This window comes from Athene noctua, chromosome 20, assembly GCF_965140245.1.
Source record: "Athene noctua chromosome 20, bAthNoc1.hap1.1, whole genome shotgun sequence".
NCBI classification, from domain to species: domain Eukaryota; kingdom Metazoa; phylum Chordata; class Aves; order Strigiformes; family Strigidae; genus Athene; species Athene noctua.
The window spans coordinates 1,132,486-1,153,631 of record NC_134056.1 but is presented as its reverse complement, the minus strand read 5'-3'; the positions used below and the strand labels follow the sequence as shown (position 1 = coordinate 1,153,631).

Here is a 21,146-nt window from a genome sequence, read left to right as displayed (position 1 = left end):
AGTTTTGTGTAGGTTGCATCACTGTCTTTGTGTCTAAGCTTACTTGAACTGCTAGCTTAGCTTAGTAGCAGCTAAAAAAGCCAAACCATTCACTTTCACAATGTATTTAAAGTTACTTGTAAGCTGAAATGTGAGTTCTTGGTATCCATAGCTTATGGTAATAACCGGTGACATAGCTGTATGTGAGTGGGATAGTTATACTTAACTCCAGATATTCTTTGCATTTGGACCTACTTAAAAGACACTTTGCATTGCCAAAACTCAGTGTAGCATTGGCATTCTGTCTCCTGAAAGAGCGCGTTTTGGCTGGCATGTTAGTCATAAGTGTGCTGCATATGTTCTCAAGTAATTTTTTTTTTTTTTTAATTATTCTTAAAGGCCACCACAGCTAACCAAATTGTAAAGTTACTGCCTGCCTGTTAAGCTCTCAGTTTAAGAAGTGACTATGTCTGTCTTTGAACTTTTTACATCAGGAGCTGTCAGATGAGATTGAAGACTACACTCATCGTTTTAATACTGAAGATCAGGTGGAGTGGAACCTGGTTCTTCAGGAAGTGGCAGCATTTATTGAGGTGAGAAATACCATTCCCTTTTAGTTGTTAGTTTAAAAGTAACATTTTCTGACTTGTTCACTGAAGTGTTCTTGTAGCACCACCTCCATGTGGCGGGCAGGTGTGTGAAATGTTTACTGTGACAAGACTGTTGGACTTCTCTCTGACTGCAAATCTGTATGTTTTCTTGAATTCCTGATTTATTCTGGTTGGTTTTTTTAGGCAGACCCTGTCATGGTTTTAAATGATGACAACACCATTGTAATCACCTCTAACAGGCTTTCTGAAACAGGAGCTCCGTTGCTAGAGCAAGGAATGATAGTGGGACAGCTTGCTCTTGCAGATGCGCTGATTATTGGGAACTGCAACAACCAGGTAAAAGAAATTCTGGGGACTTGGGTTTGTATCTTTGGAGTTCAGAGTCCTTCCCATCTGATCGTACAACAGAGATTCCAATAGAGGCAAACATTAAAATATATCGATTGTGATGTTTGCAGTGGCAGCAGGAAGAGGAGGCTCTCAGAAATAAGAGCTAATAATGAAATGTTAGGTATTGGCCCCGTGGTACTGACCCCTTATTGCTTATATTCATCATGTCAATTAAGTAGATACAATTGATTTTCATATACTGAATTGTTCTTAACATCATTGAAGCATGAGAGGCCTCTGGGTTATGTCTAGAAAAAGCTCGACTCTTCGGGCGTTCACATGACAAACTCCAGCTTGGTGCAACTTCAGTTGCAACAGGAAGGGGTTTTCAAAAGACATTCAAGATCGTGGTTTTTAGCTGCTGATGATAGTGAAGTTGTACGGACTTCACAACTCCTCTCTGAGCTCTTTTTTCAGGTAAGCAAGGGAGCTGTATCTAAACAACAGTTCATCTTTTTCATGTTTTGTCTAAATGCGTAGTACGTAGTGATTTCGGCACTCGATTTGTAAACACCCCAGAAGAGTCTAATTTGCGAAGCAGGGCTCTGCACTGCAGTGAGTGGGCCTGGTTAGACCCCTGGTAAATAGACTGTTCTCTGTGAGCGCTCCTAAAAGTCATTCACAGCTCTTTAGAGATCCACAGGTGACACTGACAGATCCCTGAGAGACAGGCAGTGGTCTGTCTGGTATGCAGCTGAATCTCTCACCTGGATAATTCCAAAGAAACTGTTCAATCTCTGTCTGGCAGAACAAACTCTGACTCTTTTGCAGGTCAAGTTCAGTGAATTAACAATTGATATGTTCCGAATGCTACAAGCACTTGAAAGGGAACCAATGAATTTAGCATCACAAATGAACAAACCTGGAATGCAGGTAAGTTCCATTTCAGTGACAAACCTGGCAACAGACCTTAACTGGGATTTTTTTGTCTGCTTGTTTTATTTTAAATGGTGCCTTTCAGTATTGTCACTGTGCAGAGCAGGCTAGTAAAACTGGTGCAACTCTTACTAGAAGTTAGTGAAGAGTAGCTCAGATCTGTGGAGTTTGATCCAAGTAATGTCTTTTGTTCCCCCTTCTTTCTTTTTTTTTTCCTTAGCAAACCTTCAGTAGTGAAAAACTAGCAGAAACGAATATTTGAGCATAATTTCACAAAGGGTTTACACTGGTTTAGCCAAGGCCCTTCTGAAGGGGCCCAGCTTGTCCTGCCCGGATACACTCGCCCCTTCCTTAGTTTTCACTCTAGTAGTCATGCAGCCAGAGAAGTTGGTCAGCTTGCTAAGTCATCTGAAAGTTAAATATCTCCTTCAGAGAAAGCATAAAAAATACTTTATCTGGAGGCAGAAGGAATTATGTAGACTTTCATTTATTTAATTGAGATGAGGAGTGAATTTTTTCACTTTGGGGTGATGCTTTAAAGAGTAGGGAAGATTTAGGTAACATTTAAATGAGGGGTAATGTAAAGTTCTGGTTCAAATACTGCATCTTGCTTTGCTGTGTAGTAGGAAATGGCAGACCATTTGTGTGGGAAGTATGTTGAAGATGAACATTCTAATAAATAGAAATTTAGAGGGTTATGAAACTGCTTTGGTAATACATGGTTGTTGGGGTTTTTTGATGTTGTGTTTTGTTTTTCTAACAGGAATCAACAGAGAAACCAGCCAGGCGGGAAAACCCCCATAAATATCTACTTTATAAACCAACTTTTAGCCAGCTGTATACATTTTTAGCAGCATCATTTAAGGTTTGTGAAATTGGTGAATTTATTTGTAATAGAAAAATATCCAGAATGGTATGTGACACTGAATAAAATGTGGTTGAGATAATCTTTTATACCTCAAGATAATTAAGCCTTTTTGGCCTTCTTAAAATGCTCAGTATGATCTTCAGAGAGGATGGAAATGTTATAGATACGTGTAATTTGTGTAATAAAGGCAAATCTGTTGACTGCTGTTAAGGGAAAGAAAAAAATTCATTGTAAGACAGAAAGCCAGCTTGCCGTTAGACAGCAGTTGTTATAGCATTGCTGAGATACAGCCGTCGTCAGAGCGAGGCTTGGACAACTCCCAGTGTCAGCCTGGTGTGTGGCACTGCCGCAGCGGGCCTAAAGGCATTGCATGTGATTTAATCTTACCCAGTGACTTTATTTGTGCGTGTGTAGGTACACGTGCATATAATACAGACATTTCTGTTTATATATACAGTTTCCTATATAAAGTTTATCTATTTCCTATATATATATATTATATAGGAAATATTTTTTGAGATGAGAGATCTGGAGAACAGAAGAATCTTAAGAGTATTCTTCTGCTTCCTGTTGTGCCAAACACGATCCAGAATCAGGGAAGCATGCCAAGAAACTGTTGCTCTGAAGCACTGCGTACCTGCAAGGTCTCCAGTTCTGTGTCCCATTTGAACTGTATCTCTCTCCCGCACGTGCTGTATTTTTATCTGCCTGTCTTAATTTGTTACCCACTGCTCTCTTCCATGTAAGTAATCTGTACATTTCTAGACTTTTTTTAGTACAGTTGCTGTGCTTGTTTTAATTTAATAAAGTTGCTGGGCTCATTATGCTTAATTATGACTGTACAAGGCAGCAACTTGGGATTTTAGTAGTAAAACCAGAATATGAGTCCCATGAAGAAATAAGTTTCAGTTTGTTTCAAGAAGCAACTGTAGAGAAACACCTGGTGAGGTGAAGGAGGCCCATCCTTCCTACTTAGAATTTTGGGTGCCTGCATGCTCAGCCTTTTGCAGAAATTACAAGCGTCTGTCTCCTCCTGCAGACAGCCCATTGGGAAGGTGGAACAGATTTCTTTTACAGGTCTATAAGAAACCTGGATGTGTTCTGCTTGTTGTCCAGCTGAGAAGGGTCAGGAGGAAGAGACAGACGTTGCAGGCTCTGGGGTATTTGGAAACAAAGAACTTCCTTTAGGATCCTGAATTGTTTGGGTTTAAGCTCTGCATGGATCTTGGCAGCTTTTGGTTTCCATACCTCGGAAAGCCTCAGGTCTGGCTCAGGTAGTAAGAGTCTCTGTGGAGGCAAATGCTGTTTTAGTGCTGCTTGAACCTCTAATATCAGCCTAGAGGGCTGTATGGAAAAAAAAAAGGATGAACATATCATCAGTTGACCTTTTTGTCTGTGTACTCACCCATTTGAAAGGGTGTGTGTGGTGGGGAAGGGTACGTGCACATACGAAGAACAGAGTGAAGGGAAGCCAGAAGCAGGAGTAGCACAACCTTAAATGACGATGTATTTATGAAGGTGGTGATTGAATATTGAAGTAAACTTACACATTTCTTCCCTTTCGTCTCTTCTCTTTGTCTGAATTTCAGGAGCTGCCTGCAAACAGTGTACTGCTGATTTACTTGTCTGCCACGGGCGTGTTTCCATCAGGTCGTTCGGATAGTGAAGGTACAATAAAGGAATGCTCCCTGTCATGAACAGGGCTTGAATTCTCTTTATGTTCCAGGACAAGTGACCAAGAAAGATGTCACAAAGCTCCTTTAAAAAGACAAGTCAATTTTATTCTCCTGTCTACTTAGTAAGATAGCCTTTTTTTCACACAAACGGTAGTTAATTCCCCGTGTTTTGATTAGTGTGCATTAACCTGAGACCTTTTCAAAGGACATATCCAGTATTTGATGCATCTGAAGTATTAAAAGCTTCACCAATTTGAAGATCACATGGCTCAGTTGATGCATCAGTACAAAGATAATAAAATGGCTCAATGGCACTTTGTGATTCTTTCCAGTCTCCAGTACTGTGAGGACGTATGGTCAGGAGATGGGCGGTGAAAGGGCTGAAGCATCTGCAGGGACTGTTGTATTTGCACGCTTGTTAACCTGACAATTCAAGCCCTTCTCATGATTTCTGACAATTCCCCTCACCTCATCCTCCTGTTCTTTGCAACCTAGCAGAATATTTGGATGCAGCTGCAATCTAAAAGCTGAAAACTGGTTGGCTGAAGTAAACACAGTCAAAAGATCTGTTTATGTAATTTAAGGGAAATCAAAAAGTTTTTAACATCCTAAATATTGTACACGCCTCATCTGTTTGAGACTTGCATTCCTTTATAAGATGCATGCCTTGTCCATCCCAGTGCATGATTTATAGAGCTCTCAAAATGTTAAAGGAAAAAAAAAAAAATCCCTGTCAGCTTTGGATTGTGGCAGTGATTTTTTTTTTTAAATGCTTTTAACATTTTACTTTTTGCTGCAACTTGGTGATAGGTTCTAACTGAAGCGTGTTCTTTAAAGCCTGTGGTACGTCCACTTCCCTGCATGTATTGTTTCAGCTTAATACCTTACTGTGGGGGCATCCAGGCTCTGTCATCCGAAGAGCTGCATAGTCAGGCTTCGGTTTTCATTAAATGAATCCCACTGCAACTGCATTCTTTTAATAAGGTGGTGGTAGTCTGCACAGACCAAAAAGTTCTACCTTATTAAAAGGGAGAGCAGCCTCAATGCACCGTTTATTGCCCGTAAGCCATTTGCGCTTGACAGATCACGTGAGACATTTGTAACAGTGCTAAATGACTGCGTGTTCTGTTCCTGATTTCGTATTCCCAAAGCTTTCCTTAAAATGGAAAGATGTCTTATGTATCCAAACCTGAAAAAATTCTGTTTGGTGGCCAAATATGGGTCAACCAACTCTGCAAACGTATACAGAACGAGGAGATCCTAATACTTTATTTTACTGATGTTGGTGACATTTCATACCCATATTAATGGCAGAAATATTTCCTGGTATCTCTAGCAGGTTTTTTTGTGTAGGATTTGATATTTTTTATAGCTATTACTTTCAGCTTTGCCCTCCATCAAGCAGTTAGGTGGGTTGCTCAGTTGTGCAAACCTAGCAGAATATTTCTTCAGCTTGCCTTTGGAACATGAGTCCAGGTCATGTGCCTGTAAAAATGGTCAATTCTGTATTTGAAATCCTAAAAAATAAACTTCTGCTGCAGATTTGAAATCTGGTTAAAACTGTTTTGTCCTTTCTAGGAGCATATTCATTTTCTGAGCTCTCTCTTTTCCCCTTTGCAGTGTTACAGCTGCAGATGATAGTATTATATGTGTTCAGAGAGGCTACAGGGGATTCAATTGATTTAGCCTTATTTTTTGATCAAAATCTGCATCTAGAATATGCTAGCTCATACAGTAATTTTACAAAGGTATTGATTTTTCTTATATGAAACGTGTAATGGGTTTTAATCTTTTGGCTGTGTAGTGTAATAAGAGCCAGTGTTTGGATCTTTCGTGTTATGTTTGTGGATAAATAGTGTCTAAATAAATTAGAAGTTGCGAAGTTGCATTGCTTGCTTCTATTTGATAGATGCTGAAGCTACTGAAAATTGATAGAATAGAACATGTAGTTAGTAAAGTCTCCACATTCCTCCATCCCCTCCTTACGACTGCAGTAGTTCAGATTCACTTGGTTTTCTGGGATTTGTGGTCGCTTCTTCCCTTTCACATAATCATTAAATCCGTAACAGAGGTGAGTTGCCTCTGCTAATTTTAGCTTTCTTTTTGCCATGTGTAGGTCCGTATGATTTTGGTGGTGTTCTGACAAATAGTAACCGGGACATTATAAATGGGGACGCTATCCACAAGCGAAACCAGTCTTACAAGGAGATGCACTGGTAAGCTCCCTCAGCGTGACAGTGGCAAAGTCCAGCTAATTTGTCTTTAATAGAGAAAAAGGCATCGCAGCCTCTTGAGTTCAAACTCTTCAGTGCAGGACATCATAACGTAGATTGGCTCGGTTGAAAAATTAGAAATGAATATGCCACGGTAAATCACGATTTAAACACACAAAAAGTATTATGGTGACTTAACATAAATTCTTTATTACTGGAAAACTTCAGATTAGTGGTGGGTGACTTCTCAAGAAGCTAAACATCTCTTGCTGGGAAAGAACTAATAGGAAGTCCAGTAGCCCCTATTCCAGAGAATATCAAATGAGTTTTGCAGTTGCTCTCCGAGGGTGAGCCTGAGGACGGGGTCAGGGGGAAGCTGCTTGCTTTCTCTCTGGACGTGGGCAGTTGTGTGCCTGAGCAGCCCGCGCGCTGTCGCAGCTTCGCAGCATTTCCAGTGCTCTGTGAAGCGTCCCTTTCTCTTTTCAGCCTTCACCCTGGAGATCTCTACCCTTTCACAAGAAAGCCCCTGTTTATCATCGTGGACTCTTCAAACAGTGTCGCCTATAAGGTAAGGCTCCTCAAGGCAGCTACTTGTATGATAGGATACAGTGTCAACCCCTAGTTAGCTTACGCTTTTAACAGGCTATTTTTTTTAAACAGTTTGTATTCAGTCTTTCTTTTCTTTTGAGGTTGTGCATGCTAGTCAGGATCTGATCCTATGAATAGGAACAAGAAGGAGAAGCACATGAACAGCCGCTCATTGGAAAGTAATAAATCCTCCTGGAGGGAAAAAAGGTTCAAGATTTCCAAGGTCTCTGGTGGGAGGTTTATTTTTGTTATATACCAAAGACAAATCTTGGTGTGTGTGCATGGGGGAGGGAGATAACTAATCTGCTTTTTTTTTTTCCAGTCATCCAACACTCAGTTGCTTTTATGCAACAGAAAGGAGTCAAAGCATTGAGCCTGATCTTATAAAACACAGGGTGTCTGTGTCTGAAAAGTATCTGAACCAAGGAAATACAAGACTCAAATTAGCATCCTGTGTTACTGTAGAGCGGTGTGTGCTTGGACAATGGGCCTCCTTCCAAGGGTGCTCTGGACTTTCAGTACAATTACTCCAGGCCAAATCACCTTTGGGAGTCGGCAGTTCGGGTAATACAGAAGCAGGCATTTTCAATCTCAGCTGGCAGTTGAATCTGGATAGCGTTACGACATTTATTTCATTCATGAATGGGATATTAAGAATGTGCTATATCTGGGGAAAGTGCCACTTCCTTGTGTCTTCCTTTTTATAGCTCCATTATGTGCAGTGAGGGAAGCGAACGTTCGCAGCTGCGCTCCAGAGGACAGCTAGGGACGTCTAGTGGCCAGATGAACTTGTTCATACCCACAGGCTGTGGCATTGGTTTTAAAGGCATTTGTTGGCCGACGAGAGGTACTAAACCAGTGATCAGTATGATTCAGGGTACTTCTGGATTGAGCCAGGGAACTCTCACCTGGCAGACTTAATAATGATCTGGCCTCTCTGTAGGGTTTTTGGTTTGTTGTATAGTAAAGCATTTCAAAGGGCTTTTTAAAGACTGCTGCATTTAACTTCACCACACTAGCTTTCAGTGCAAATCTGCTTTTTATTACGTTCCCTTCTCCATTTAAAGGGAGGGAAACACAGTTAGAATGATTTACTCATCCTTTTGAGAAAATGAGGATTTCATAGGTTTGGCTTTGTTTCTGGGGAAAAAGTATGGCTTGGGTTTGGTTTTTTTGGTTTGGTTTGGGTTTTTTACACCCTTCCCCTCTAGTAGAATTGCTGAAAGATGTCAAGTGGATCAGCTCTGTAAGAGAGGGGGATTCCTGGTGATGCCAGGTCACATACAGCTCTGGACGTACCGGGGTTCTGGGCACAGCTTAGAGCAAAGGATCTTTCTGAGGTGATGGATTCCCGCATGTAGATTTGTAGCTCTTGTGAGAATAACTGTCAGGTGTTCAGAGTAAAGTTTGCCTTTTGTATTACATTTAAATGATTTTCTTTAGATTTTGTGGGCACACAGTAAGCAAAACCCTGTAGCCTGCATTTAATTTCTTCCCCTTGTTCTGCAGTGAACTGACCATCAGGAGTGTAAAATACGGCAGTGCTCTGTCTGTTAAACACACAGCGCAGCTGGTGTGAGAGAAGTCCAACTGCCTGTCTGTAAGGAGTACAGAAATGGGAGTTCTGGAAGTATTTCAGGACAGGATTATGGAAGTAGCTGCTGGGAGCTCTGACCCAGATCAGAATCGTGTGGGCGCAATTGTGAGGAATCTAAACAGAGAATGAAGAGAAAAAAGAAAGAGCATGGACCTCTATTTAAAAAAAATATGTTCAGCATTGGAGAACTCACATTCACCTTCACAATCCATTGCCATTGAACCTGTGGAGGTGGATGTGCGGGCATGGGTTGACGTCTTTTGGTTTTGGCTGAAGGTGGATGGCAGAGCTCTCAGCCGCAGGATTTTCGGTCAGTGCCTCTCTGTCACCGTTCTGTGCACACTGACGTGCTTGGTTCCTTGTCGCCACAAAATACTGGTAGTGCTGTCCAGGGACTACCCTCTGGGTGTTGTGAGATGCTTTGCAGGCTCAAGCACTGGCACAAAGGAGGTTCTGTGCAATTGTGTGAGAAGTTGAAGTCTGACTTTTTTTTCCACATGGCTGCTCCGATTTTTTCCGATAGGACAGTAGCTATCCTGACATTTAAATGTCACTGCCAGCAATACTGGCAGGAACAGCGACTGCTCACACATCTTTTTCTACAGCCCATTTCTGCTCCCCTGCATGCATTCTCATCCTCTCCCTCTCTCTGGAGGGCTTAAATGGTGATGACTGAAAGTAAGTCCTGCCAGGAAGTGACTTGCCAGTTTGTCAAATCAGCGGCACTTGAACAGCTTCCTCCCCTATATATTTAGCTGAAAGTGGAAGATAACTGCAAGTCGAGCATATCTACTTAAAGCCATGATTTTTTTTTTTAACACTTCCATTTAAATATAGATGGCTGTGTTCTTGAAGCTTACCAGTGTCTATGTGGATGAAATAATATTTTTAAATCAGTATCTTCTTGTAGCTGTGGTTGTCAAAGATTATGATCAAATGCAAAGTCTTAAAAAACCAAACCAAAACCTCCGGCTGGTAAGAACACAAGGCCTTTGTCACTGATGTGGTATAAATACTTGGCTTAATAGAGTTTACATGTGAGGTGACTTCTGTTGGAGATGATGGGTACTTCTTTTTTGGAGAGATATGTATATGACGTGCACTTCACTTCTCTTGGAAAACTTGGAAGTAAAAAAACAGAGTCAGCTTTGAAACAAAGACGTGTTTTACCCTTTTTGGAGTTGTCCATGCACTGAAGGGACATTCCTTATCCAGTGCTCCTCCCAACATCTGGACGGCAGGGCAGGTTCTGGTGCGCTTCGCAGTCCCCTGCTCCAAGCCGGGGCTGTACCGCGCTCCTGCCCCTTTGTGGCATGTGTGCCCACAGCCCGTTTCTGTGGAAATGGGGAGCGGAGAGGGGCTGGTGAGTGAATCCTGGTGTTCGCTTGGGCTGTGGTAGCAGTTGTGTCTGGGCAAGAGCTGAGAGTCAGCTTGCGAGTCTTGTCCTCCCGGTCCTGCAGTCCGGGTGCAGCGCCTGGCACGAGCAGCTGCCTTCCAGAGAGCACATTCTGGGTTAAACCGTGTAGTCTCTCCCCTTTGCAGGACTTGCTAGCTGTGTTGACTTAATCCCTGCTGGGACAGAGCCCAGAATGATCTCAGATACTGTCAGTGAGTACTACCTTTCCTCAGATATACGAGTGGCCTGTGGCTTTGCTTTATGGCTGGAGGCAGTGTTTAATTGCGTTGTCATCTTTACTGATGGAGTTACAGAAAGTCTGCTTTGGTCTCTAGCTGGGGGACACGAGGTACAATTCCACATGGGAATCCCCTCATGAAGACTAAGCAAACACGTAACTCGCATGTGTCACCTGCCAGTGTGTATTCAGTTCAAACGGGCAATGTCTGGGGTGACTCTTTCTGGACTTTTCAATGTTTCTTTATAGGACAGTTTTACTAATTACCAGGTTCGCCTGCAGTTACTGTCTTCATGCTAACAGTCGTTGTTTCTCTGTTAGAGACCAAACCTTAGTATCTAGCATTATAAACCTCCTTGGGCTCTTAATGAAACAGAAGGGTTTTTAGGACTAGTCAGCACTCTGTCAGATATGGGAAATGTTTTATTTTGATTAGACTAGATTACTGTCTGTAGTATTTAGCAGACTTAGGTTAAATCAATTCAGTGAAACTAATTTAATTGAAATATACTGTCCGGAAGGGAAAGTTCCATTTGAATTAAGCAGAAGCCAGAAGGAATGAAAAAAATGAGCTTTTTGATGATTCTACACAAGCAAATACTTGTGGTGATGTGTACCTTGCATTTGTAACCTGCCAATTTTAAGAATATAATCTGTGTCTTGCACTCGTGCTCAGGATGCGTGGTTTGAATGTGTGCTCTGACAGGATGCAGGCATGATCATTTATATTTTCCATGGCTTTCAGTTTTAAGTAAGCTTAAGAAAGTTTGAAGAAAGTTTTGGAGAGACGTTTGGCAGCTAATGAGATTGTGTAAATGATTTTTTTTTTTCTTGGTGATTACCAATCAGTATACCTGAGACAGATACACAGTAGGACTGTTATCAGGTAAATGTTGGTGAAACTGGACAACGATGTCATTTGAGGTTTCTGGAGAAATTCTGGTGCAACAGGACACTTAGGCAATATTTAAGGTGCTGGTGAAAGGTGCAAGAAATGAGTATTGTAAAACGAGGGTTCAGCGTAGCAGATGTTAAGGTTATGACATGCTTGCTTAAAAGAAACTTATTTTTAAACTTTTCTCCAGTGGGCTCTTCTGCTTCATCAGAAATAGTTCCTCCTGCTGGAAAGAAAACGGGAAAGAAATGACTTTGACTGGAAAGCTTAGTTGGTATTGAGGAGAAGTGCTGGATCTATTTTGACCCAAAAGCCAATGGCTTTCATTTTTACTGCAGAACATTTTTTTTCCAAGTAAGGTATTACTACTGAAAGCCATATTTCCATTAAATTAGTGTCTGTTATCAGTAGCAGTGAAACGAGAGAATTATAATTCCTTTAAAATGTAATGGGTTATGTTCTTTCTGTGCTGTGATCTATGAGTAAGTCAACTTACTGCCAAGGCTGAACTGTGGGACGGGCATTAGTGTGTTCTCTGTCATTAATAGTCTTTGTACCCTTGACCTGCTGACTGTTCAAAAGCAAGCAAAGTGACCATCAATACTTCAAAATTCTTATCTGTTACAGAATTTCACAAACTTATTTGGACAACCATTGGTGTGCTTGCTTTCTCCAACAGCATATCCAAAAGCGTTACAAGGTACGTGTAGTGTTGCATTTCTTAACAAGTTGCAGTTGGATCGCATATCTATCCCAAACAAATATAACTTAGGTTCTTCAGGAGAAGATAGCTTCTCATCACCATGTCATCCCTAAATCAGACTAACGTTCCCTGAAGTAGTATGATAAAGTTTAGTTACTGTTTATGGCAAATAATTTACTCTAACAATGATGCTGTTTCTACATATAGCTTCAGCAGGTGCTAGGAGGCAACGTCTCTCCTACACAGAGACTCAGAAAATTGCCAGCCCAGTGCTGGGATGATGACGATGATGATGATTAGCATTTTGGGTAGCTTTATTAGTCCCGGAAAGTGAGCAGAGTCAGCTGAGGTATCAGCCTTTACATGCCAGGTGTAGAGCAAAATCTTCTCAGATCTTGTTGTGATTGTGGAGGGTAAGTTAAGGAAAACCACTGGCTTTGTATGGCCTGGGAAGGTGTGTTTCTAGTAGGAACAGCAATGAAACGTTATATTCTTCACTCCTTGTGACTGCTATAAATATAAATCCTTCTGGACTTTCTCCCTGGAATTTGCCATGTTAAGGTTATTACCCATCACAAAGACAAGTGCAGAGGCCACATGCAGTGCTGTTAGACAGGTACCGTGACGGTGTGCAGGAAGTGGAAGCTTCTCACTTGGTTTGAAACTATTCCTGTTATTTAGCTGAAACTTAAGTAGAAATTAAGTGCTGTAATACTGAATCCTCTTTAAACAGAAATTCTGAAAAACAGAACTAACTTTGTAAATTACTGGATGCTTATATTGACAGACCAGTCAGGAAAGTCTTGCTGTAGTTCGGGGGGGGGGCACCCCTGAGCCCTGGAGCCCCGTGCAGAGACCTTGCAGCTGTCGGCACGGCGTTGCACCAGGCGTGCTGTGTGCCCACCTCCTGAGAACCCCAGAACGCGCCCAGGGAAGTCAGTAAGCCTTGAATCCTTGCTGCTGAGGAGCCTGACTGTCTGGGCACATCATCTGCTGGGCGTCGCTTTCCATTTTGACTTCCCAGTTGGCTGGGATGAGGCTTGGGCCTCTCTATCATGCCGGACTGCGTGTAGTAAGTGGGGTTTAGGATATTGGGATGCCCACCAGAAAGGCAACTCTGGGGGGGCTGTATAGGTTTAACTACCTGGTTTTTTGAATGGAGTACAAATGTCCATGTTTAATGCTTCTCTTTAGGATTTATAATCAGTCTATCAGTTGTTTCAGTTACGATTTTTGTGCTCAAAATGAAGAGCCTCCCACAATTCATAAGACCATCTCATTTCTCCTGGTGTTCATGCACATCTCCAGTGAGCCTTTACTGCTAGTCACTGCACCACCTGGAGAACAGATCTGCCACCAGAGGAGACAAGATGTAACTAACACAGAGGAGTAGCTCCTCTGTTACAGAATTGAGTGGGTGAGCGACTTCATTCTGTGGCAGGGACAGCTTTTCTGTTTCATGTGCCAAATGTATCTCTTTGTCTATTGATTTATTTTTTTTTAGATCAGTCTCAGCGGGGTAGCCTCTTCACACTCTTTCTGAACAATCCTTTAATGGCATTCCTATTTGTCTCTGGATTATCAAGCATGCGCAGAGGATTGTGGGAGAAGTGTCAAGATTACCTTAGAAAAATCAACCGAGATATTGCCCAGCTGCTGACCCACTCCCGATCCATAGGTACGTGCCTGGAGGTGCACAGCTCATCCCTAGCATGCTGCTGAAGCACGTGCTGGTTTTTCTTGCTCAGCCTTTCCAAGGGGCAGAATAGTGAATAAGGGAAATCCACGAGAATTCATAGCGCTTTCCCCCAAGTCTCCTTTTTTTTTTTTTCCCTTTATTTTTAATTCTTTAAGCCTTTCTAAACTGAGTTTTCTTTGCCTTCTCTACAGATCAGTCCTTTCTTCAATTTTTTGGGGATGAATTTCTTCGCTTGCTTCTAACAAGATTTATCTTCTGTTCGGCTACTATGAGGATGCACAAAATTTTCCGGGTACGCAGGGATATCTCTCCCTTTGTGAGAGCAGCAGTCCAGTGCATGTAGAACTGCACTGCCTCAGGATGGAAGGGTCTTAGGGCTAAGTGTATCACTGGGACTTCAGAAAGATAACCGATGCTCACATGCTAATGCCTGCAGCTTGCACTGAGTCTGTGCCTTTGTATCTCTCCAAAGGCGTGAAGCCTTTGGCTCCCCGAAGCCTTATTCCTCCACATAAGTAGCAGACACACTCGTTTATGTCACTCTGAACAGCCTTGTCTGCTAAAAAAATTCCTCTTAATAATTCAAGATTATTATTTCTACACAACTAAGAAGGTGTAGAACAAGACTGTAAGAGGAAGCGGGGAGGAGTGGAATGTTATTGCTGAAGTGTATTCTAGTGTGAATGGATTTTGAAAGGTCTTTGAAGTGTAAATGAATAAGCTAAACAGGAAGATGGTATTTTCCCTCCCTGTTGGTTAATGCTGTGCCAACAGTGACGTCTGCTTCTGGATCTACACCATTTTATATATGCGAGTGTTGGCATATAAACTGCCTGCTCCATTTTAAACACTACAGCAAAAAAATAGAAGTTGAAGCACAGAAAGGTACAGAATTGATCTTGCCTAGCTGCAGACATCTCGTAGCTTCCCAGGCCTCAGTCACCCACCTAGGCTGCCCTGATTCCGGGGAAAGAAGCAGGTCTTCTGTCAGTGGGGAGAGACCTGCCCCCAGCCTCTTAGGCACTTGTTTTAGGATGAGATGAATCTCCCACTGGAGATGCTTACATGTCTGTAATTTCAAGAAATGAACTCCAGCCTGGTAGGTAAGTATATGTGAAGTCTTTTTGTCTTTTTTTGGTGGTTTGTTTGTTGTTTTTTTTCTTGCAAGGCTTCTGTGAACATATTATTAACCATCTTAGATGAATGAGCATTTGTATTGCCACTCTGACCGTCTCTGAGTCAATGCAAAGGGAAGACTGAAAATGCTAGAATATTTTCTCTCTCTGCGGCATGCTAAACAGATTAGGATACCTCTTAGGTGAAATTGGCTTTTTGCAATCTTCTTCGTAAAGGGTGTAAAAATAAATGAATGTCTGATTCTCTTTGTTTTCACTGTCATCTAGCAGGAGACTCGAAATTATCCCGAATCTTATCCTCAGCTGCCAAGAGATGAGACGGTGGAGAACCCTCACCTCCAAAAGCACATTTTGGAGCTGGCTTCCATACTGGATGTCAGGAATGTTTTCCTGGAAAACACCCTCGATGACTATTAAAAGAAACTGTCTTACTGCAAAGGGGTTTCCCTGGCCACAGATTTTGAATGGTGCAGTTTTATAATGTGAAAATCATAAAAGGAAGTACTTGATTTTATTTTTAAATTTAGGACCATTATTTTAAAAAGTAATAATAAACAGCTGTTAGTTTAGCTGTTCCATTCTGTATGGGGTCAATTTTATAAGCAGAAGTTTTCATGTCTTTTAAATGTTAAACTAAAGAATCACGAGAGGTTTATTTCTGGTCTTGTGGCTGTCAACCACATTTCCAACAGCTGATCCTAAGCATAGAAGTATTATTGGTTACCTTTAGCCCACGTTTGTGGAAATCCTTTATTTTTATACAATTTTAAGAAATTGGGAAAAAATCAATAGAAAACCAATATTTTATCCCCAAAGAGTCTGGATTTGAAATGGTAAAGATGGAACCACACAGTGCAAACCAACAATAAGCAATAAAACAGAGTCCTTCATAACAAATATATTTTTTCAGTCTTAGGCAAGTAAGTAGACAAAGCTGTGGACAGTTAAGTTGCATTTGGAGCAGTGGGTTTGAAGTGAAGTTGTAAAGATACTTAATGCTCCTTACAAATTTGACACAGCAATTTTATATCTAAAACTTTTGAACTGCTGGCCAAGGAGACGATTTCCACTCAGCTTGATTGGGTAGATGGTTAGCAGATTACCAAATTACCAAACTAAGAAAGCTAGCCCCCATCTCTCACTGTCACGTGGGTCATCTTGCTGTTCGTACTGCTGCCACGATTTTCCAGGAGGAGGGGGCATTCTTCATTTTGAGGTACTAGACAGAAACTCTTACGTTTCCTGCAGGTGCCACCCCTCCTTTCTGTGTGTGGATGGAATGTGTGGCTCCCAGTGTACCAGTCCCTGACAGGAGCTGAGAGACCGGCCCCTGTAGTGCCGAGCACGAGCCCCTCCTGTCACCCACTTATCTGACCCGTCTGTGCTGGATCCCTGTGCCCGAGGAGAGATGCTGATGCTCCTCTTGCAGGTTCAACAAAGTGGGTGCTGCTGTAAAGCCCCGTTACCATTTTGCACACCCTCCATCCCGTCCCAGTCCCATCTTTGAACTGGTGAAGCCCAGGGGCTGTATGACGTGGGGCAGCACAGCGGGCTCCCGCACTCCGGGGTGCGGCCTCTGCCCAGGCCCGTGCTGGAGAAGGTGCCGCTGGGGCAGGCACCTGCCGACTCACCGGGCTGTCCTGCCGGCCTCGCGGAGCTGGAGGAACTCCTGCAACTCCTGACAGTGAAGGTGGGAGCAAGAAGGAAACGAAAATATTTTAAACTGTTAAATGAAAAGGTCCGTTGTCTCTGTTCCATGGGCTGCTAGACAAGAAGGGAAAGGACAAGTCTGATCGGCACTTTGATGTTGAACCCCAGCCACGCCTCTGTTTTAGGTGACAAAAGCGCAGAACTCGGTGACTCCCGCGGTGTCACGGCAGGCCCGTGTGAGTGCCACCGTGGGAGGTGTGCTCTAGGCAGCCGGGGGCAGCACGGACAGAGCCCCGTCACCTGAGGAGAGCAGGATGGAACAGCGAGAATCGCTGGGGTGTAGCCGGGAAGTTTGCATGAAGGTTCTCTGGAGCTGGGCTGAGGTTTACACCATCCATTCTTTCATTTCCCAAGTGTAAAAACAAACAAAACAAAACAAAAAAAACCCTCTGTGAATGCTAGTGTTTGTTCTAAGCAGTCTTGAAGCTGGTCTGTTGAGCCCCCACCACTTGGTGCTGCTCTTCTTTGGACTGTGGCAGGACTTCGTTACCTGGGACGTGGAGTTTATTTTGAAGAGTGTGTGTTTGTGCGTGTGCATGTGTATTCTAGGCGTCTGTGTGTATATGTACAATACGCATACATCTACTGGCTGGTGTAAATTGTAAATATGTATATATGTATAGGTACTTGTATATGTATTAAAAAAGAATGAAACAGTGCAATGTCTATATACAAAATTTATATATACACACATACGCCAATTTAGGGGCATTCCACAAGGTGTTGCAGATCATTAGTGGTTGGAGTAAAGGTTATGGCTCTTCTGCCACTGTAACGTGCTGTTTCCAGGGACTTAACACTGGGACCTTGAGGTAATTCATTAACTGATTGCAGGTACAGGAGGCGTTAGCTAGCAAGGGGAATGAGTACTCCTGCATGTGTTACAGTGGTAGGATTTATGTATTCTTAACTGTGAAGCTGATGACCTGCCTTTTGTTCTGGTAGGAGGTGCCTGGTTATTAAAACACGGGATTGTACGTAGAAGCTGAGGATACAGAAAGCCTTCAGTGCAGCAGCAAGGGGGACTCCACCCTGCCTGCTGTTCCTCCACCAGCAGCGTTCAACTTGCATGGAAAAGGGGAATTTAGTTTTCCCCAGCTCACTGCCTTCCAACCAAATGCTTTTGTTTTGCCGTAGCTCTTTTGCTTTGCTGAAGCTGTTCTCATTTTGGTTCTGTCTATCTGGAAAAGAGTATGCTATTTCTGAGCACAGGGGTGTGGGCTGGTGAACCTCTGTGGGATGTTGCTTGTGAACTGACTGGGAAAGCGTTGGTGGACCCAGCCCTTGCTTGTGATCTGAGGGGCTTCTAGTCCACTTTGCAGCCCTAAGAGGAGGTTCTGTTGCTTGTTACTAAGCTTGATCTAATCAGAGGAGAACGCACTTTTAAAAAAAAACAAAACAAAACAAAAACCCCGAAGCTAGAATGTGGGAGAATATAAGGCCCTGAAAATTAGTTCAGAAGTTGAACGTGTGGTGACTGTCCAAGTCAAAAATTCATTTTTGAGGTCCCTCATTCTCTTCTTACCTACTGAGCTTTTGTGCAGGAGGTACGCTGCTGGCAGGGACTGTCAAAGATAAAGATTTCACTCCTGTTGTGTCAGTAGGAGTACGGAATTGTACCTGGTAAGCAAAAGGCCGATTCCCTCTGTCTGCTCTCGCTGTAGATAGGATGAGGTCTTGGATCTTGAGCCAGCCCCCTCCCTTCCCACCTAAAGCAACCGCATTCAAGATGAAAATATTGATATTTTCCCCTCCAAGTAAAAGCTTGTCTTGTTTGAACTTACTAAGTCATTCTAAACTTGTGCTACTGTGTGCTGTGTGCTATGGTCGTAGGTACCTTCTCGATGTTTGCTTGTATGTACTGAAGAAAAACCTGGTTAATGTATCTAGCAGTCCTCAGTGTGGAAGCAGAGCAAAGACTGAACCATTTTTAGGTGAGAAGAGAACAAATCCTTTTCTTCTCAGGCCTGCTGCCTTTCCTCTTGTCTCGCTCTCCCTTTCTCCATATATCTTTACCGCTTGTGTTAGCGGGGTAGACTTGCCGCCACCAGGCAATACTGAATTAAAGGGGTAAATTCTGTAGGAGCTGGGGTGAATGTGTCCTCGCTGGACGACTTCTGCCCCGCTCCCCACCTCCTGCATGCGGGGGGGTGAATCCTGCTCCCCCAGCAGGCACCTGTTTGTGCTCCTGCTCCAACTGGCTGCACAACGTCCAGCCAAGTTACTGCTGTTGCCTTTTGTTCTTTCCCCTTTGACTTCTCGAAATAACGATGGGGGAGTACAGGGTTATGAGTCCTTAATGCTCTGGGTTTTAATTACTCTCGGGATGCAATGTGTCATCTTGCGTCATGCACAAGCTGAACTTCTCCAAGCTGTGCAAACCAGACTTGCTCCCTGGAGTGTTTTCGTGAGAAGTGTCAGGACGGTTTGTTTGTGAAGTTCATCAGAATAATATCTGTCAAGTCAGGACTTACTAAACCCCTCAAGACTCTTCCCCAGGGAGACGTGCAGCGATGTCTTTTAAGGCTCAGAGGAAATAGAGGTGGGGAAATTGGGTTTCAAATAATCATCTTCAAAAGCTACAACTTCAGTAGCTCTGGTCAGGCTTTTCCTCTAAGGAGGGGATGAAAGTGCTGCTCCAGGATCCATCCCTGGGTGCTGTTGTGAAGCTCCTCCCCTGCCCCGCCGCCGCCTCGTGCTGTGACTCCATGCTGTGCTTCAAGTCTGCTTTTTCCTGGAAGCTAAAAAGCTTAGAATCTGTCTGAACAACTTTTTTTGTCTTGAGGCTTTTGTAAAAGTTTTATCTGTGTTAGGTTCTTCAGTATCTGCTCTGACCAGCTCACCAGTGGTAGCAGTGGCGGAGCCCGTCCCACGTTAAGCAGCTGCTGGGTGTCGGGAGCTGGCGGCTGCTGCTCCTGGGCCCGAGGTGGCTCTGCAGGCACTTGACAGCGAGAGGAATCTTACAGAAAGGGAAAAAATCTGATCTACAGAGCTGAAAACTGCTCTGTGCCAGTCGGTAACATTTAGACTGGGGGCAGCCAGCCACCGTGTGAGGGACACTGGCGCAGAGGACAGGGGCGAAGATCTCCAGAGCAGAGACTGTGCATTCCTGAGGTGGCTCTCTTGCAGTTTTACTGCTTCTGACTTTTAGAGCAATACTGTTTCTGTGACCAAATGTATCGCAAGTGCTTTGAAGATCTGGATGTCCACAGGCAGAGCAGAGGAGAAACACATCAGACACAAGGATCTGCTTTATATTTAGGAGTGAAAGTAAACCACTTTTTTTTTTTTTTGTCCCCTCCAAACCAGAGGAGATTTAGTTCAAGATTTCTGAATTTAACAAATCTTGGGGGGGATTAAGGAGCATCTCTGAGTTCCTGTTGACTTATTAATGTGCCAGAAGCACACACAGATGTTCTGCTCTTAGAGACCCTGGTTTCATTCACATTGAGCAGACTTCAGTGCCACTGGCTGGCCCAAAGGAGCCCCTGAGCAGTGCAGGTCGCACCAGATGCAGGAACAGCAGCTGCTCCTTCAAGAATAGAAGCCTGGTGTGAGTATCTGCCCCACTGACTTTGCAGGTTTCTCGTGGCATGTGTTTATTATCACTTCTCAGCTGTAAGTGGCTTGTTGGGAGCAGGATTCCGCCTCATGCAGGCTAAAAAGCACGAGTTGCTTCTGCCCTGGCCCGGGCTCAGCAGGAAGGACAAGGGGAAGGCAGTGGGGAGAGGGGGAAGCGTCCTGGAGATGCAGAGAGGAGCTGTGCCTCAGCCCAGCCGCGGGGGTGAAAGGAGCGTTTAGCCTCTGTGAAATCAGATTATTTATTACCAAAAGTAATTTTATAGTGAATTGGTTTAAAGTTATTTTACAGCCATGTGCCTGTATATCGTATTTTGGTAAAAACAGATATTTTACTTAAAATATATAGAGGTATATAAATAAACTTTTTTTGGAGCAAATAGACTTTTTTTTTTTTTTTCTGCAAGGGATCTGTACCTCGCCAAAGCAATGTAATAACCAGAAACTATTCTGCCATTGTTGTCGGTGTCTTTGGGAGGAAAGAAGTATGTTTGTATTCCTGCTGGAAAGTTCGGGGGACAGTAAAAGCCACGATGAAATCGCGAACTGCTCTTACTCCGTTTCCGCCCTGACCCCTTCCCCTTCCCCCTGGGGCCGGTCAGGAGCAGCCCCCGCCCGGCCGGGCCCGCTCCCCGCTGCCTTTTCCCGTGACCGCGCAGATTGCTGTACGCTTCTGTTCCCGTCGGCGGCCGCTCGCTTCCCCCCGCCGGTCTCCCCCCGGTTTTGCTGTGTACGAGCCGTTTGTTGTTCCCCTGGGCGGGGGGGGGCCGGGCCGGGCCGGCGGCGGCTCCGCGCCCCGCGGGAGGCCGCTGCCCCCCCCCCCCCCCCTTTCCTCCGTGTATTCCTTGGCTGTTGTCAGAACAACGTTACCCTTCCGGCCCTGTCGAAGGAGTTTGCAATTAATAAACTGTGGCAAATGCTTGTACCGAGGCGGCTGGTGCGGTCCCGGGGGGCGGCGGCGGGAGGGCGGGGGGGGCGGGGCCGGGGCCGGG

At 43.8% G+C, this 21,146-nt stretch overlaps 1 protein-coding gene across 4 annotated transcripts in view; it reads left to right on the top strand.

Moving 5' to 3' along the window:
• The window catches only part of SCAI (suppressor of cancer cell invasion), a 48,424-nt gene extending 27,377 nt beyond the window's left edge, over nt 1-21,047 (top strand). For 3 of the 4 annotated variants that reach the window (XM_074924033.1, XM_074924032.1, XM_074924034.1), the window contains 11 exons: nt 474-572; nt 774-926; nt 1,752-1,853; nt 2,620-2,721; nt 4,314-4,392; nt 6,517-6,616; nt 7,100-7,181; nt 11,955-12,027; nt 13,535-13,708; nt 13,921-14,021; nt 15,133-21,047. In XM_074924033.1, the coding sequence (XP_074780134.1) occupies nt 474-572; nt 774-926; nt 1,752-1,853; nt 2,620-2,721; nt 4,314-4,392; nt 6,517-6,616; nt 7,100-7,181; nt 11,955-12,027; nt 13,535-13,708; nt 13,921-14,021; nt 15,133-15,282 (1,215 nt within the window). In that variant the 3' untranslated portion in view covers nt 15,283-21,047. The remainder of the gene's footprint in view (nt 1-473; nt 573-773; nt 927-1,751; nt 1,854-2,619; nt 2,722-4,313; nt 4,393-6,516; nt 6,617-7,099; nt 7,182-11,954; nt 12,028-13,534; nt 13,709-13,920; nt 14,022-15,132) is intronic. The other variant, XM_074924035.1, reaches the window with a different exon arrangement.
• The last annotated feature ends 99 nt before the right edge of the window (nt 21,048-21,146 follow it).